The following is a 19,770-nucleotide window of genomic DNA, read 5'->3' on the forward strand; positions in this document are numbered from 1 at the left end:
AAAACCGGGTACTCTGACCGTGAGGTTGGCGCTCTGATTAAAAGGTAATACCTAATGTACTGATAAACAGTGCACCTAAGGGTCCCCTGGAAACATGCTACATAACAGATTTGTACAGCCTCAAGAAATTTCTAGGACAAGAGTTAGGGCCAAAGTCAGAGACTACCTTGGGAAACAGACTCAAATGCACAGAAGAACCTCAGCCAAGGAAATAGGCTATCGTTTCCAAAACAGCACCATGGCCAAGTGTCTATAAATCCTTTAAATGAGATCACACCAAGTTGGAAAGAATGTGGGCTTTCGAATCAGGCATGCCAAGGCTCAAATCCTAGTTTCACGGCCACGTGCTGGCTCTGTGATCTTGGCAAGCTGCCTCATCTCTCAGAGCCCTGGTGTCCTCACTTCTAAAAGGAGAAAATAATCCCACCAGCTTTCTAAAGCTGATGCAGTGACTAAGGAAGTTTATACGGTCTGACAATTAAGTTCACAAAGTCGCCACTGTGCGCTGACGTTGGCAGACCCGTGCAAACGATTTGGTAATGTTTCCTGGCCTTGGAGTGTGAGCATCTCCCAGCTGTGTCCATGCTGACCTGTAGTGGTGTCTTGCTGAGTGGGGTTCATTATTGTCACTGCATGTCTTTGTGTGCTGTCACGAGAATGTCAGAGCTTGAATCACAGCAATGAACAAACATCCATAAATTTGTTAAACTTGGCAGAGCGGAAGTAAAATCAGGGACATGTTAGCCCAAGTTTATAGGGATAATGCCATGAAGAAAACAGCAGTGGACAAATGGCTTAAACATTTTTCTGAGGGGAGAGAAAGTGCCACTGATGAAGGTAGGTCAGGGTAGTGACCTACCTTCATCATTGATGTGTGCTATCTTAGTGTGTAACGAGCAAAGCTGATGAAGATGCTGCATAAACTTCATCGAATTGGGGGTCAAAAGCATCAGCTAACTGTGAGAAGCACAGCATACCGAATAAACATCAGTAGAGAAACAGTTAGGAAAATCTTGGCCAATAACTCATGGCTCTTGTACCATGACAATATACCAACTCCCACTACACTGTCTGTGAGGGAGTTTTTAGCCAGTAAACAGGTAACTGTATTAGAATACCCTCCCTCCTCACCTGATCTGGCCCCCAATAACTTTTTTCTTTACCCAAAGATAAAAGAAATATTGTAGGGAAGACATTTTGATGACATTCAGGACATCAAGAGTAATATGATGACAATGCTGAGGCCCATTCCAGAAAAAGAGTAACAAAATTGCTCTGAAGGGTGGACTAAGGGCTGGATCAGCGCATAGCTTCCCCCGGGGAGCCCTTGGAAGGTGACAGTAGGACACTCAGCCATGAGGTGTGTAGCACTTTTCCAGGATGAGTTCATGAACTTAACTGTCAGACCTATGTATGCAACACTTGGCATGAAACGGTGTGTGTGTCAGTCCCTATTAGCATAAGAGTAGCTGAATGGACACTGCAAGTGTGAAATTCAAGGACATTGGAATTCCCTGATGAAGACAGATCATTCCTAGTGTGGTACTAATTACAAAACTCAAAATGGGCACTTCTGCTTTCTGTTTCCTATTGAACACTTTTCTATCCGCTTAGAAATCAAGACATTTAAACAATATAATACTTGTGACAAACTGCTGGATCCTCTAAGCTACCAGGCACCCATGTTTGACTTTCTGTTGGGAAACAGGAGGGTTTCCTGCAAAGCATCTAGTGCTCCAAACGGCTTATCCAAGTGAATGGGGACGACACTCGCAGCACAAGCTCAGGGAGGGCTTATGGAAATGGAAAGCATTTCTTTTTTTTTTTTGAGACAGACCTCAAGCTGCTGGGTAGAGTACTCTGGCATCACAGCTCACAGCAACCTCCAACTCCTGGGCTCAAGCGAGTCTCCTGCCTCAGCTTCTCAAGCAGCTGGGACCATAGGCATCCACCACAACACCCAGCTATTTTTTGGTTGCAGCCGTCATTGTTGTTTGGCAGGCCCGGGCTGGATTCGAACCCACCAGCTCAGGTGTATGTGGCTGGCACCTTAGCCACTTGAGCCACAGGCGCCAAGCCGGAAAGCATTTTTAAAAGTAAAAATATTTTATGGAAATAGTTTAGCTACATAGGAAAAAAATCAGAAGCAACTAGGGGGAAAACCCATTAGAAATGAAAATTATTCATGTTTTCAAATGAAAAAAAGCAGTGTTTATTTTTTTAATTCAAGGTGGGAGGACAAAGGAAATTATGGCCTTCTCCCATCTTTCCTTTCTAAATAAAAAAACATATCTCAATTACCAAGTACTAAGAAATTTCTTGTGCATGAGAACCCTCTTAGGATTTAGTGTGAAATGGTTTCCTATTTGATGTTCTTATGCGTGACTGTCCCTTGCATGTGTGATACTGTCTAAAAGAATTAGACAGTGGGAAAGCAGCCACGCCAGATCCCAGAACCCACTCTGGCCTCAGAAGGTTCCTCGGGTCTCTTAATTTTGAAAAGGCAGCAAAAAGATTCTCTTACAGTCAATCACAGCTGCTGAGGTCTGCTCAAGAGCTGGACCTCCACATTCACCTACAACCCAGGGGATGCCTGGTTTGAGCCTTAGCATCTGGGAGTAGATGGTTATTGCTTTGGAGACCTTGGTGACAAGCAGCTCCCCTTGCCTGACATGGCTGGCACCTGTCCTCTCCTCTGTTCCCATCCTCACTCTGAACTACTCACAGTTCTGGAGTTCTGAACAGGTTACCTCCCAGTCAACCCTGCAGCATCTCTGGAGGGAAGCCTTCCCTGACCTGAGGCAGTGGACCTAGTAAGGTGGCCCAACACACAGAAGCCCCTTCAGGGGGCTCGGCAGCTACACTAGGTAGCTGCCTAAAGAGCAAGGACATCAACCTTGCCAGAGAAGTTCCTAAAAATGCAGATTCTAGGGGCCCATTCCAGATGCAGAGAAGCAAAGAGTCCAGCAGTGGGGCCCAGGCACCAGGGTTTTACCAGCACTCCAGTGGTAAAGAGTGAGACCCACTGCACAAGACCCCTTAAGGGCAGGGGCCAAACCCCATCCTTCCCATGCCTAGCCCAGACTCCAGTATGTGAAGAGATCCATTTAAGTACATAAACAAAACATAGTTTACATTGAAATAAAAAGGCAAATGGAAAAATACTGTCTATTACAGGTTTTTCATTGTTGCTTTTCTCACAAATGTGTGTAGGATACTGGCATGAGCTCTTGGAGTCAGCAAAGCCAGCAGCTCCCAGAGCCAGAAATCAGAGCCTATCGCTCCACCTTCTGCTGTTTCAAATAGGGGCAGGCAACCCAATCCAAATTGTCCTTCACTCTGGCCAGTGAAGGATCGGGGGGTACCCTAAAGAAACCTAAGAGAAGTCCTAGAGAATTAGAGGGGTAAATCCCCAGTGCTATGGGAACCCTTGAATCTCTTTAGTACTGGGAGCAGTTTCTCCCCCTGTAATGTCAAGAACTGCCAACCTCTTGACCAACAACCACTCGTCTAAATGAGGGTGAAGTTCATGAAAGGCTGCGATACAGGACTTCTAAGTGGGTACGAAGGTTAAAGCGCTATTGTAAAACACCATTTTAATGGACAGTGGTTCCCCTAAAGGAAAGCAAAATAAAACAAAAATCAAAAATAAATGCTGCAGTCACCATATCACAGGCAATTTGTAGACATTAAAGGCCATAGAGGCATTTTAAAGCATTGTTTACTCAATGTTTAGCACGAAAAACTATTTTTAAGTTATCCCTCTGAAAAATCGTTTTCTTCTAAAATTATATTAATCAGCTTTAATGGTGGACTGAGAGTCATCCCCCCAAAACATCTTGGATCCGTTAGGAAGGTCCACCTAAAACAGACTCACTTAAAAAGCCTAATTTTATCAGATACAAAATACCCAGATGGCACGGCAGATTGCTTCTAAATTTTCTGTTCATCACTATAAACAACTAAAAAAACCACACCATTCCTAGGCTCTCCACACCGCATACTTACAGGCTGTGGAGGCAAAGCCTTCCTTACTGTGGTTAAGAGCAAAAGACCATACAGGTCATGTTCTAGCAGCCCCTACACCACCACTCTATATTTAATGATCCTTGTACCAAAAATATTAGAGGTGAGAATCTCAAAAGTGAAAAAGAAAAACTAACATAGGTTAAGAGAACAAGACAAGACCAGGGAAAATGTTTCTTGAATTAGATTTAGAAACCAGAACTTGAGATTTCAGAAGTATCAATTAAAAGCAACAGCAGTCAGAGCTGGAACTGGACACATTGGGCACATTCTAGAAGAGATGGGACAGAGTAAATATGTATCAGTTCTAAGCAGACCTCATGGGAAAACCCCACATTGTAAGACTTACATGAAATGGAGGTGACCCATGCCTTAGCACAAATGTTATATTGCAATCAGTACCTGCAACTCATTACAAGTGTTCAAATCATTACTTTGTGGTATATCTTTAAAATTAGTTTTTACCTCTTTCCACATGATGGTATGCCACATACCATTTCTTAACACTGGAAGAGAAAAAATAACATATTGGTTAAAACTGGTGATAAATTAGAATCAGTTTCCTACCATCTAAAAGTCTCCTTTTAAAATCCCATTTTTTGATTCTAATATACCATATTAGAAGGTAATACCATAATATATTCTAATATACCATATTAGAAGGTAAAGGTATAATACCACCACTCCCCCAAATGGAACCCCAATCTATGTACCTCTGTAACATATATTCAACGTATATTCATTAATGTATACACACAGATATTTCTGTATGTATATAAGTTAAATCTGTTACTATTCAGCCCAGAAGAAAAAGCCTGTCATTAAACAATTTTTTAAAAAGCAGAGTTTGTTTTAGTCGAAACACTAAAAAGAAGAAACAGGAAAAGTGGAGAGAAATGATAAACTGAGAGTATAAAGAATACTTGGGCTTCTTTTTATGAACATCAAAAATTACAACATTTTCTAAAATTCTAAAATACACAAATCCTGTTCAAACCTTAAGCATCAGCATGACAATTTTGTTTCTGTGTTATTTTACTATTCCGTTAAAGTGTTCTATAGATCATTTGCTCAATGAAAATGATATTCATTAACTATTTATTTCAATGCCTTAAATATTGATCTTATTTGCCATGGAAATGGTGATTCAGTTTTACCATGGAAAAAGCGAGATTCAGTCTAGTATCTCACCTATTGTTTTCTTCCTGTTAACCGCATTATCTGCCTTATGCCGCTTCTGTTACAGAAAGAAAGAAAAAGTTCTTACATTCAGAAGTTTCCAATACATTATTAAAATGGCAAACAATGAGATCAGGAACAAAAAGGGACAAGGAAACTAACTGCCAACAACACGAATGGTATAAAATTCAGTCCCAGAGTTTTGTGACCTATCATTACTCACTAAATTTAGATGTTGTCTACTCTGATTTCAATTATTACATTTCAGTTCTAACCACTAAATGCATTAGAAGCACTTTGAAGCATGAAACTTATCACTCCTTATTTCAGAGTAGACTAAAATGATTATTCAGTATACTCAACCCAATGACAAACAGCTGGTTTCATTTTACAGATGAAGTACCTTTGCTTTCATGTGCACAGACAGGCTTCATGCTCCTTATTCTAAATGCTTGGGACCGGAAGTATTTCAAATTTCAGACTGTTTCAGATTTGGGAAAATTTGAATATACCTAATGAGGCATCTAGGGGATAGGACCCGAGTCTAAACTAAAAATGTATTCATTTATGTTTCATATACACCACATACATGGAGCCTGAAGGTAATTTTAGACAGTATTTATAATAATTATGTGTACCTGTCACATGAGGTCAGGAATTTTCCACCTTTTGTGTCATGTCAGCACTCAAAAAGTTTTGGATTTTGAAGTATTTTGGATTGCAGATCTTTGGATGACAACATTCAACATGCATTACATTTGTTTATTTACCTATTCCTAGAATAAGTATATTTGGTCTGACAATTAAGTTTGTGAGCTTACCACTATGTGCTTACATTGGCAGCACTATACAAACAATTCAGTAAGGTTTCATAACTTTGGTATATCAGTGTCTCACAGCTGTGTTCATGCTGATGTGTGGTGGTGTCTTGCTGAGTGGTGTTCATTGTTGCTGTTGCATATTTTTGTGTGTTGTCATGAGAATGTTGGAGGTTGAATTAAAGCAACAAACACAAAATTTCTTATTAAACTTGGCAAGGGTAGCAGTGAATTCAGGGAAATGTCAGTCCAAGTTTATGGGGATAATGCCATGAAGAAAACAGCACTGGAAAAAATGTATTAAATGTTAAATGTTTTTCTAAGGGAGGAAAGAGTGTTGCTGATGAAGAGAGGCCAGGGTGGAAAATAACAAACAGAACTGACGAAAACATTGCAAAAATTTGTTGAATTGTGAGTCAAAAACATTGGCTGACTGCGAGAAGCATAGCAGACCAAGTAAACTTCCACAGAGAAACAGGAAAATCTTAACTGGAAATCTTGGCCAACAACTCATGGCTCTTACATCATAACAATGCACCAGCTCCGACAGCACTATCTATGAGGGAGTTTTAGTCAGTAAACAAATAACTGTATTGGAACACCCTGCCTGCTCACCTGATCTGATACCCAGTGACTTTTTTCTTTACCAAAAGATAAAGGAAATATTGAAAGGAAGACATTTTGATAATATTCAAGACATCAGGGTAATATAATGACACTGCTGATGGCCATTCCAGAACAAGAGTCCCAGAAGTGCTTTGAAGGACAGACTAGGCACTGGCATGGGTGCACAGCTTCCCAAAAGGAGTACTTTGAAAATGATACTCAACAATGAGGTATGTAGAACTTTTCCTGGGATGAGTTTGAGAATTTAATTGTCAGACCTCATATGTGTGTGAGGGTGAGCATGTGTGGGAAGGGGCAAGAGAGAAAGAGAAAAAGAGAGTGGGAGAAGAAGATAGAGTGCAAGGAGAGGGAGAAAGAATAAGAATATAGTTGTAGCCAATAAATTCGGAGATATGCTGGGATGAGTGTGAGAAGGAAAAGATTCTTATAGAACTATCTGAGGCAAAGGAAACTCAATGCGACCGTCCTAGGCAGCACTGTAATACTTCATTTACTACCCACATTAGCAAGCTATACAGTAGAATATAAGGTACACCAGTGATAAAATTTAAAGGTATCAAGAAACCAAACATTCAAAAACATAGTATGAACTGTTCTGGTGTCACCGTATAGGTATTTAGGACACTTTGAGTACACATTCCCTCCCAAAAAACATCATCATGGATCTAGAAGGGCTTATTAAACGACAGCTCAATTTCCTTCCGTAAGCATGTCATCAAAGGCAAAATGTAAGTTTTAAGTTATTTTCCATAAATGTTTCTATTATTCAAAAGCAAAAACTTACAAAATCTTCTATGATCTCTTTGATGCCTGCGATTGTTAAAATAATGATCAATGGCACCAGTGTGGTGTACCTTCCTGTTGGAGATACGTCTGGGATTTGCTGTAAGATAAGAAACCATAAAAAGGACATTGGTGTGTTAAAATCCACTCCATGAAAATAAAAATTGTGGCACTCACTGTTCTTTTTTTTTTTAATTTTTTTTTATTAAATCATAGCTGTGTACATTAATGCAATCATGGGGTACAATGTGCTGGTTTTATATATAATTTGAAATATTTTCATCAAAGTAACATAACAGCCTTCACCGCATTTTCTTAGTTATTGTGTTAAGACATTTATACTCTACACTTAGTAAATTTCACATGTACCCTTGTAAGATGCGCTGGCAGGTGTGGTCCCACCAATTACCCTCCCTCCACCCATCCACCCCCTCCCGTCTCTCTGTCCTTTCCCCTTCTTCTTGGGCTATAACTGGTTTCATACTAAGCCTGAGTGCATTGGATACTTTTTCTTCCCTTCTTGAGATACTTTGCTAAGAAGAATATGTTCCAGCTCCATCCATATAAATATGAAAGAGGTAAAGTCTCCATCTTTCTTTAAAGTTGCATAATATTCCATGGTGTACATATACCACAATTTATTAATCCATTCATGGGTTTATGGGCACTTGGGCTTCTCCCATGACTTAGTAATTATGAATTGGGTGCAATAAACATTCTGGTACAAATATCTTTGTTATAATGTGATTTTTGGTCTTCTGGATATATACCTAGTAGAGGAATTGTAGGATCGAATGGAGGGTCTATTTTTAGATCCCTAAGTGTTCTCCAAAAATCTTTCCAAAAGGAACATATTAGCTTGCATTCCCACCAGCAGTGTAGAAGTGTTCACTGCTCTCTCTTATGCATCTCTGTTTCAAAAATAATTACTTATTTTCAAAACTAGCTATGACTTTCATATATTTTTAAAATTTTTGTCCAACACTGTCTATAAAAGAGAAAAGGACTTAAAAGTACAACCCCTAAGGCCGTTTTTCAATGCCTCTTCCAGTCACTGCTATTATCTTTAAGGCTGTACCAAAGGAAGCATCCCTGAACATGAGGCCCGTATGCACACTCCATCACACGATGGCTGGATGAGGAAAACAAACTCCATTCAGGTCTATAACACTTCTGTTTCTTTTGTTAAAGAATCTTTTCACAGAATTCTCATTTTGCATGGAATTAAGGTTGCAAATTTTAAGTAACTTTAAAAAGAACGACCATTACCTGTAATAAGGCAATGAAGAGGAAGAAGGCATTAGCAGCTCTTCTAATCTGCTCATACAAGAATCGAGGTAGAAATGTCAATACGCTGTACTTGGCCGTACTGTGAGTACAAAGAAAAACACTACCATCAGTTATAGTTGTAATCACTAAAACACAAGAACAAGACAAAAGTCTCAGAAGCTTGACAGATAGTTTTAAAAACGATTCAAACCCCAGGACGGGGAAATGGCAGCGCTGTTTCCCCCACCACGGCTGTCTCATGCTTCAGCCGCACCCAGGGAAGTTCCGTCCCATCCACACGCCCTTTATTTGGCCACCTTTGCTCACACTTTTGCTTCCCCTGGGGACATTCCCTCCCTTCCAGCCTACCCTGTCTCTCCATGACTACACTGTAGCATCTTATCTTCTCTCTTCCATTAAGTGTGGTCATATTCATAATGACTCCTCTTTATCCAGGCCCACAGTATGGTGTCCACATCTATATTATATAGTATCTGCTTTGCTTCATATTATATATCTTTCTGTACTTCCAGAACAGATGATGAGAATGGCAAGGATATTTATTTCAACTCCATTATGTTCCCAGCACATAGCATATTGCAGATAATCCATGAACAATTAAATAACCCTAAGGCAGTGTGAACCACACCATATACCAGCTCACAGGTTTATACAAGTTTATGCCATCACAGCACCTACATTATTCCTGGCTTACCCTCTGGAGGCATCACTCAGAGCCTATTTTTAATTGAAATATATTCTTGTAAGATTATCTAGCAGGTTTTGAATACAGAATACAGAAGCACCAAACTGGGGGAAGAGGGCCAAAGGCTGAGGAGACAGAATACAGCAAAGGCAGGTACACTAATAGAAACCCTGACAGTGACCAAGCCTGGAATGACAAAATAGAACCAATGCTGACTACTCAAAAAATAAAGCCACCTGAGGTCATGGGATGGAAAGAGGAATAGTCCCCATGTCCCATTTGCTGCCACTTCCTTCACAATACACAGTAATCAGAGTTGTCCTTAACCACAAAATCATTTTCAGCCTTCCTCTGCTTGAGGTGCTAAAGAGTTCTATAATAAATTATATAAAAACCACTTTTAAAACAGTTCAAATTTAAAGTGTATCACAATTGAAGGAATATCCCTGAGTTAGACATTACAAAATTTGCTCACATGGGGATCCTCCTTGTTTGTCACCCAATGAGGTAAAAGTATGTCACTGTTAAAGGCAGCCAGACAGAATAAACTGGCTGATATCAAGCTCAGTAAATAGTGGAGGAAACTATCATGCTTGTATACATGGTAGCTTTTGGTACAAAGTTTTCTTAACCATAGTTTCAAGAACAAAGTCAAATAGAACATCATGCATTCCTTGATGGCAACCTGATCACTGAAATAATGCCACTGACATTTATCAGTAAAAGAAGCAAAGGCTCACACACTCTGAGGCTATAGGAACAATCTTGCAAGAGAGCGTGACCACAACAACTGAAGCTAAGATTTTATCCGTGTAAGACACACACCTACACAGTTGGCACATAGTCCCATCTATGTGTGAGCATTTCCCACTTGACCAAAATGCTGACTGTGCTTAGCGATCCACACATCACTGAGCACCAGGAAGGTAGAGAGGAAGAGGAAGAGGATCCTGCTTACCCAGGAAACCAAAGATAAGCAGTTAGAAGGGGGTGGAGAAATGCATGCTAACTTGTACTCTACTAAAACTAGAGCTCAAATGGTTTCACCCTGAGCTAGAGCTGGCATGATCAATAATTCAGAGAAACTGACATTCAGCCAAGAAAAGGTTACTGTGTGGCATTAATTAATTACCAAAATATACAACCTTTATCTATCCTGTTATAAAATTAAAGATGTCAAACTACAAAAAGCTAAAAAAAAAACGCTGGCATAGTGTAGAGCAGTGCTTTCCAAACTCCTAAGGAGCTTGTTAAAATGTAGATTGATTCCAATTCAGCAGTTCTGGAACAATACTGGGAGTCTGCATCTCTAGGTACCTGCTCCAGGTAAAGACAATACTGCTTGTCCAATGACCACGCTTCAAATAGCAATGGTTTAGAATAGTTGCTGAGGTGATAAAATTGTTCAAATCTCCTATTTAAATTCAATCCAGCAGAATACTCTAAGATGTAACAGGATGGGGTTTCCAGTTCTAAAATGGCAATGAGGAGGCAAGCTGGCTTCATTCCCCCAACAGAAAACCAAAGACAAATACGCAGCACTGAGATTATCACTAGCAATATCCTAGAATTCAAATATGAGAATGAGAATATTCCCAAGGCATCAGAGAAGTGAAAAACTTCCAAGTAGATAGTGAGGAAATCAGATTTCCATATCCCTGCCACTCTACCTGGCACCAAGCATGTGAAAAATTCCTCCAACTCACAATTTCTAAACTGGGAAAAGTGAGATCACGGTAGACAACCAGCTTCCCCACTATCCTGGGTTCCCTGCCTGGAGATCTGACATCGCCTTCATCTACAGGTAATCTCAGGAGCAAATAGAGGGAGAAATATCCCTGAGGACAGCCAGAGACAGGGAGGGGAGGTAAGCTCCCATCCCCAGCTCTGGAAACTCTGCTCCATAACTTGGCCAAAGGAACTGCCAAATCAGAGTGGCTATTCAGCAGTACTATATAGGGGGTGCATTCTCCCTAGGCAGGAACCCCTGGCCAGCTTTCCTACACTGCTAGGATATTCCCAGTGGCACCTCCCTGATTTGAGATGGACAAGATGGCAATCCTGCATTAGAGCTGAAGCAAACCTGGGCTTAATGTGCCACCTAGTGATAAAAAGAAAACAGGAACCTCCCAGAAAAAAGCAGAAACTAAATGGAAGGATTACAAAGAATTTCCAAGCAAACATATCCAATAAAAAGCAAAACAAACAAAAGAGAGAAGACTTTAATAAACAACTAATTCTTCAATGCAAACATGTAGGAGTATACCCACAAGAAGCAATAGCAAAGAGGGAACTGTGACTTCCTTGAACAAAAAAAGCAAGAAACCAGTGACTGACTCTGATGAGATGGTAATGTGTAAGCTTTCTTATCACAAACTAAACACTGCAGTTTTAAAGAAACCCAGTGATTTCCAAGATAACACAGAAAACTGATTCAAAAATTCATCCAAGAAATTTATTTATTTATTTATTTTTGCAGTTTTTGGCTGGGGCTGGGTTTGAACCCGCCACCTCCTACATATGGGGCTGGCAACCTATTCCTTTGAGCCACAGGTGCCCTCATCCAAGAAATTTAACAAAGAGATTAAAATAATTATTAAAATCAAACAAATCTTAGAACTAAGAAAAACATTTACTGAATTGAAAAATTCATTAGAGGTTCTCAACAGCAGAACGGATTAAGCAGAAGAAAACAATCAATAAAGACAGGTATTTGAAAATACATAGCCAGAGTGGAAAGAAGAATGAAAAGCACTGAAGATTATCTATAAGACATAGAAAATTACCTCAAAAGACCAAATTTAAGAATTATTGGTATTTAAGAAGGAGTTCAGCAAGAGAAAGAAGAAACTTTATTCAAAGAAATAATAATAATAATTTTCTTAAAAGAAATAAAAACAGAAAGCTTCCCAACACTTGAGAAAGATATAAATATTCATTTACAGGAAAGTCAGAGAACACCAGATTTTGCTCAAATAAGACAAGGCATAAATAATCAAACTCTTAAAGGTCAAGGACAAAGAGATGATCCTAAAAGCAACCAGGGAAGAAAAGCAAACAGCAGGCAAAGGACCTGGCTTGGCACCTGTGGCTCAAGTGGCTAAGGCGCCAGTCACATACACCTAAGTTGGCAGGTTCGAGTCCAGCTCGGGCCTGCCAAAAACAATAATGACGGCTGCAACCAAAAAAGAAAAAAAAAAATAGCCGGGTGTTGTGGTGGGCGCCTGTAGTCCCAGCTACTTGGGAGGTGGAGGGAGGAGACTTGCTTGAGCCCAGGAGTTGGAGGTTGCTGTGAGCTGTGATGCCAGCACTCTACCCAGGGCAAGAGCTTGAGGCTCTGTCTTAAAAAACAAAAACAAACAAACAAACAAAAAAACAGGCAAAGGATCTTCAATTTGTCTAGCAACAGAATTCTCAACAGAAACCATACAGGCAAGGTAGGAGTGGAAAACATTTTTCAAAATGATGAAAGAAAAAAAAATTCCCATTCAAGAATACTGTATCCAGCAAACCTATTCTTCAAATATATTTCCCAGACAAACGAAAGCTGAGATAATTCACCACCACCACCTGACTCATCTTGCAAGAAATGCTGAAGGAAGTTTTTCAACCTAAAAAAACACTCCTAACCTTCAAAAAGAAAACATCTGAAGGTATAAAAGTAGTAAAATTACCTATACAGACAAAACGCAGAGTCTCTAACACTGTAATAGTGGTGAGCAATCCTATCCTAACTCTAGTATAAAGCCCAAAAGACCAATTCATCAAAACCAATAAGGCTTATAATAATCTGTTAAGATATAGACAATACAGAAATATGTAGACTGGGACACAAAAAGTCAGGAGATGAGGGGATGGAGTTAAAAGTATAAAAATATTTTTTTAGTTTTTTCTTTGTTCCTATTTTTTGTGTGATCTAAGTTGTAATCTCTTTAAAATAACTTGTTGTGGCTATAAGACTTTTTTTTTTGTAAGTGCCACAATAGCCACAATGGAAAAACTTTAAACAAATGCACTAACAATAAAAGGCAACAAATTAAAACATACTACCAGAGAAAATCACTTAACCATAAAGGAAGATGGCAAGAAAGGAAGAAAGGAGTTCAAAAAAACCAGAAAACAAGCACCAAAATGGCGGTAGTAAATCCTTACTAATTAATAATAGCACTGATTCGATTCTCCAATTAAAGGACATGGAGTAAAGAAACAAGATCCAACTATATGTTGCCTACAGGAAACCCACTTTACCTATAAAGATACACATAGAGTGAAAGTTAAGGAATAGAAAAAAATATTTCATGCAAGTAGAAACTAAAAAGAGCATAAGTAGCTATACTTACATCTATAAAATAAACTACAACCCAATGACTGTGAGAAAAGACAAAAGTGAGGGGTGGGGGCTGGAAAAAAAAAAAGAAAAGACAAAAGTGTCATTATATAATTAGAAATACCTCTGCACCCAACATTGTACCACCAAGTATATAAAACAAACATTAACAGAGCGAAAAGGAGAGACAGACTGCAATACTCTAGTAGAGATCTTCAACGCTATACTCTCCAGTAATGCCACAGAAAATCAACAAAGAAACATCAGAGTCAAAATATATACTAGACAAAACGGACCAAAGTGACCTTTACAGAACATTTCACCCAGCTGCTGCAGAAAACTTATCTTTTCATGAGCGCACAGATCATTCCCCATAATAGACCATATCTTAGACCACAAAACAAGTCTCAATAAATTCAAAAAAGTAGACTCACACCAAGTATCTTTTCTGCCCACAATGGAATAAAATCAAACATCAATAACAAGAGGAACCTCAGACACTACACAAACACAGAGAAATCAAACAACATGTTCCAATAAGTCAATAAGGAAATTAAAAAGGAAATTTAAAAAATTCTTGAACCAAATAAAAATAGAAATATAGCATGCCAAAAATCTATGGAATACCACAAATGCAGTACTAAGAGGAAAGTTTATAGCAATAAACATCTATGTCAAATAAAAACTTAATTATGCATTTAAGGAGCTAGTAAAACAAGAACAAATCAAAACCAAAATTAGTAGAAGGAAAGAAATAATAAAGATCAGAGCATAAATAAATAAAATTGATACAAAAAACAATATAGAAAAGCAACAAAATGAATGGTTGGGGTGTTTTTTGAAAAGATAAACAAAATGACAAACCTTCAACTAGACTAAGAAAAAAAGAGAGAAGATCCAAATAAAATCAGAAGTGAGATAGAAGACATCATGACTGAGACCACAGAAACACAAAGAATCATTAGAGACTTAGAAAGAATTATATGACACTGAACTAAGAAACCTAGAAGAAATGGGTAATTTCCTGGGCACATAAAACCTACCAAGATCAAATCATAAAGCAGAAAGCCTGAACACATCATTCAGGAGTAAAGAGCTTCAAGCCATAATAAAAAAGTCTCTCATCCAAGAAAAACTCAGGACCTTAAAATAGCAATGGCTTCACTGCTCAATGCAAGCAAACATCTGTGGAAGAACTCATACCAGTTCTTAAAGTTTTCAAAAAAAATTGAAGAGAAGGAAATACTTTCAAAGTCATTCTACAAGGCAAGTATTATCTGGATTCCAAAACTAGATAAAGACAACGACAACAACAAAATTAAAAGTCAACATATAGATGCAAAAATCCTTAACAAAACACTAGCAAACTGAATTCAACATCGTATTAAAAGATCATTCACACCATGATCAAGTGGGATTCATTCCAAGGAGTCAGGGATGGTTCAATGTACACAAACCCATAAATGTGATACATCACATTAAAAGAACCAAAAATTAACACCAAATGATCATTTCAAGAGGTTGAAAAAGTGTTCAATAAAATTCAGTATCTTGGCTTGGCACCTGTGGCTCAAGAGGCTAAGGCGCCAGCCACATACACCTAAGGTGGCGGGTTCGAATCCCCAGCCCGGGCCCACCAAACAACAATGATGGCTGCAACCAAAAAATGGCCAGGCGTTGTGGTGGGCACCTGTAGTCCCAGCTACTTGGGAGGCTGAGGCAGGAGACTCGCTTGAGCCCAGGAGTTGGAGGTTGCTGTGAGCTGTGATGCCATGGCACTCTACCCAGGGGGATAGCTTGAGGCTCTGTTTCAAAAAAAAAAAATTCAGTATCTTTTCATGGCAAATATGTTCAACAGCCTGGATATAGAAAACCATACCTCAAAATAATAAAGGCCATATATGACAAACCTATGCTGACATTATACTGAATAGGGAAAAATAGAAAGTCTTTCCTCTAAGATCAGGACAAGAATGCCCACACTCGACCCTTATTCAATATAATACTAGAAGTCCTGGCCAAAGCAATTAAGCAAGAAAAAGAAGTAAAGGGCATCCAAACTGGAAAGGAAAATGTCAAATTCACCTTGTTCACGGATGACATGATCTCATAGCAAAAACCTTAAAACTGCACAAAAACAGTGTTAGAACTGATAAACACATTCAGTAAAGTCACAGAATATGAAATCAACATATAAAAAATAGTAACATTTATATATGCCAACAACAAACAAACAATCCAAAAAAAAACCAAGAAAGCCATACCATTTATAATGGCTATGAAAATGTAAAATAGGCTAGGAGTCCATTCAATTAAAAATCTAAAAGATCTCTACTATGAAAACTGTAAAATATTGATGAAAGAAAGTGAAAAGTACACAAAAAATTAATGATATTCCATGCCAATGGATTAGAAGAATTAATACTGTTAAAATAACAATACTACTCAAAGCAATTTACAGATTCAATGATAATAGCAATTTACAATTCCTATTAAAATACCAATGACGGGGCAGCACCTGTGGCTCAAAGGGGTAGGGTGTCAGCCCCATATGCCAGAGGTGGCAGGTTCAAACCCAGGCCCAGCCAAAATCTGCAAAAAAAAAAAAAAAACCAATGACATACTTCATAGAAATAGAAAAAAAAAATCCCAAAGTGTATATGGAACACAAAAGACCCTCATAGTCAAAGAAGTTCTGAGCAAAAAGAACAAAGCTGGAAGCAAAAAAAAAAGCACAAGGCAACAAAAGCAAAAATAGACAAATGGGATTACATCAAGCTAAAAAGCTCCTTGACAGCAAAGGAAACAATCAACAAAGTACAGTGACAACTCACAGAATGGAAGAAAATATCTGCAAACTATCTGACAAGGAATTAATAATCAGAATACATAAGGAGTTCAAACAATTCAACAGCAAAGAAAATAATAATAATATGACTAAAAAGTGGACAAAAGATCTGAATAGATATTTCTCAAAAGAAGACATACAAACGGCCACCAAGTATATGCAAAAATGCTGAACATCACTAATCTTCAGAGAAATGAAAATTAAAACCACAATGAGATGCTGAAATGGCTCACCCCAATTGAAATGGCTATTATCTAAGAACAGGATATATAATAGATGCTGGCAAAGATGTGAAGAAAGGGGGACCCTCACACCCTGTTGGTGGGAAAGTAAACCCGTACAACCACTTCGGAGGACAGCATGGAGGTCCTTCAGAAACTAAAAACAGAACTACACTATGATCCAGAAATTCCATTACTGAATATAAATCCAGAAGAAAGGAAGGAAAAATACTAGAGAGATCTACACTTGCATGTTTACTGTGGTTGCTATTCACAATAGCGAAAATGTAGAATCATCCTAAGTACTCATTAATGGATGAATGCATGAAGAAAATGTGAAATATATACACAATGGAATACTATTTAGTCATTAAAAAATAATAAAATTGGGCGGTGCCTGTGGCTCAAAGGAGAAGGGCGCCCATCCCATATGCTGGAGATGGCGGGTTCAAACCCAGCCCCAGCCAAAAACTGCAAAAAATATATATAATATACATATATATAGACAATTATTATTATTATTATAAAACCAGGTAGCCCCTGTGGCTCAAGGAGTAGGGCACCAGCCCCATATACCTAAGGTGGTGGGTTCAAACACAGCCCCAGCCAAAAACTGCAAAATAATAATAATAATAATAAAACCCTGTAATTTACAGCAACACAAATGGAACTGGAGGTGATTGTGTTAAGACAAATGAGCCAGGCACAGAGAGACAAATACAGTATGTTCTCACTCACATGTGGGAGCCAGAAGAGTAGATCTCAGGGAACTAGAGAGATATTGGCGGTGACCAGTGGCCAGGAAGGGTTGGGGGGAGTCAGGGATAAAGAGAGGTTGATTAAGGGGAACACCTACACAGCTGGTTAAAAGAAATAAGAAACTGGGTTTAGTAGTTCAGTAGGGTGACTATAGTTGTCAATAATCTATTGCACATTTCAAAATAGCTTTAAGAAAATATTCAAAAGTTCCAAGCATAAAGATAATAAGGTAAATGTTTAAAGTGATGGATATGCCAATTACCTTGAATTGATCTCTACACATTACTTGAATGTATTAAATTATCACATAAACCCCCCAAATATGTCCATCTTTTATGTAGTGATTGCTTTAAAGATGTAATAGGATAGATGATGTTTCACCATTCTCTGTGCTGGGGAGGAAATCTCTACAGAGTTAAACTGGTGAATGAAGGAGCTTTCCAATAGGATAGTTTGTTCAGCAGTGAATAAGTCTCTCCTCCTACCAAAAACCACTCCCACTTATGGGGTGGGATGCATGTGTCAGCATCCCTGCCCTCGCAGTTGTTCGCAGAGAGGAAGGGCTTTGGCTACATGGGATCCAAGGCCCGAGAGCCTGAATACATGAAGAAATGACCATGAGCAAAATGACCAGATCGTTTCTCTGTGATGAGTCACTTAGTGAGTCCTAACTACGCACGAGGCACTGTGCTCTGGGGACACCCCAGGAAGCCAAATGGGAAAAAATGCATGCCCTCAAGGAGATCTCCCTCTAGAAGAGAATTTAGATTTTAATAAAACACATAACAGGAGATGGTGATGAAAACTGCAGAGGAAAAGAGAGCAGAGAAGGAGGACACAGAAGGGTACACTGCTGGGATGGCTCCAATGGGGTGAGCAAGGAAGAGTCCACTGAGAAGGTGACACGTGAGCTAAGCCCTGAAGATGAAGGTGCAGGGACAAGCCACAAGGACAGACAGAGAAGAGAACTTCGGAGGGAGGGGACAGCAAGAGCAGAGACACCAAGGTGGGCAGTCCCTGCCGCTCCTGTGTCAGGGACAGTGAGGGGCCAGTAGGGTAGTTGTGGAGAAACACGAGAGAATGGAAATCCAAGTGACAACAAGGGCCAACTCACTTGGCCTCGCAGTTCACGTCCACACACTGGCCTTCTCCCTTCAGGAAGAGAAGCCCCCAGATGGTCTGGTGGGGAAGACAAGACCTGACAACAGCATCAGCCTGCAAACCGCTCCTCCGAGGAACACGACTCCTCTCAGCGGACCTGTTCACACGCTCCTATTTGGAAGTTTGGGAAAATCACTCATTAGAAAACAGGACCTGGCAAAAAGACAGGTCTGGGGCTATGATCATTACGAATCACAGAGCACCCTAGGAGACTGATCTTCAGAATGCAGCATAAAGCAAGAACCCACGATGCTGGAGTCTGCTTTTCCAGCTGTGAGAAAAATTGAAGTTGACAACTGTTCTCCAGAGGCAAACCTAAAATTCAGTAGCTGCTCAAAAAAGTGTAACTTCCCCTTAAAGCTCGCCTCCAGAAAGCTGGAAACCGAAGTGGCTTAACATTCATCTTCAGAATGTGAACAGAAAATCCACATTAAGGTGTAAATGCAGCCAAAAACAATCACCTTATTCTCCCACGTTCTGTAGAAATAGATTTCTCTGGTACCCTCCTAAGAAGCAGCAAACCATGCTCTGGAAACCTGTCCCATCCAGCTCCCTGTGCAATGCCATCCACCTTGTTCCTCTCAATATTCACTTGGCAAGGGGTTCTGGATCGCTGGAAGCTGAAGTCAAGATGACAACAATAGGAACTCTGTTCCTGTCTTTATAAACAGTTGAATTCACTCAACCTTTAAGAGTGCAGTACAACAACTCAAGGGAAAGACTAAGATTCCACTGGTCGGAAAGGCCCTTGTCAGCGGCTGCCTGTCACTTCTCTTACTGATGGACCTCATCTGCCCACCCAATATCACCTGCCCACCCAACATCACCTGCCCACCCAACGTCACCTGCCCAGCCAACGTCACCTGCCCACCCAACCAACGTCACCTGCACACCCAAGGTCACCTGCACACCCAAGGTCACCTGCCCACCCAACGTCACCTGCCCACCCAACGTCACCTGCCCACCCAACGTCACCTGCCCACCCAACGTCACCTGCCCACCAAACGTCACCTGCACACCAAACATCACCTGCCCACCCAGTGTCA

At 39.7% G+C, this 19,770-nt stretch overlaps 1 protein-coding gene across 2 annotated transcripts in view; it reads right to left on the reverse strand.

The window, feature by feature from the left end:
* Positions 1-19,770, reverse strand: part of ATP8A2 (ATPase phospholipid transporting 8A2) — a 625,592-nt gene that overhangs the window by 461,605 nt on the left and 144,217 nt on the right. For both annotated transcript variants that reach the window (XM_012809508.2, XM_012809509.2), the window contains exons 3-6: positions 8,703-8,802; positions 7,435-7,533; positions 5,218-5,263; positions 4,492-4,532 (exon numbers count right to left, since the gene is read on the reverse strand). In XM_012809508.2, coding sequence (XP_012664962.1) covers positions 4,492-4,532; positions 5,218-5,263; positions 7,435-7,533; positions 8,703-8,802 — 286 coding nt within the window. The remainder of the gene's footprint in view (positions 1-4,491; positions 4,533-5,217; positions 5,264-7,434; positions 7,534-8,702; positions 8,803-19,770) is intronic.

This window comes from Otolemur garnettii, unplaced genomic scaffold, assembly GCF_000181295.1.
Source record: "Otolemur garnettii isolate 467f Iridium unplaced genomic scaffold, OtoGar3 scaffold00106, whole genome shotgun sequence".
Taxonomy (NCBI): Eukaryota; Metazoa; Chordata; class Mammalia; order Primates; family Galagidae; genus Otolemur; species Otolemur garnettii.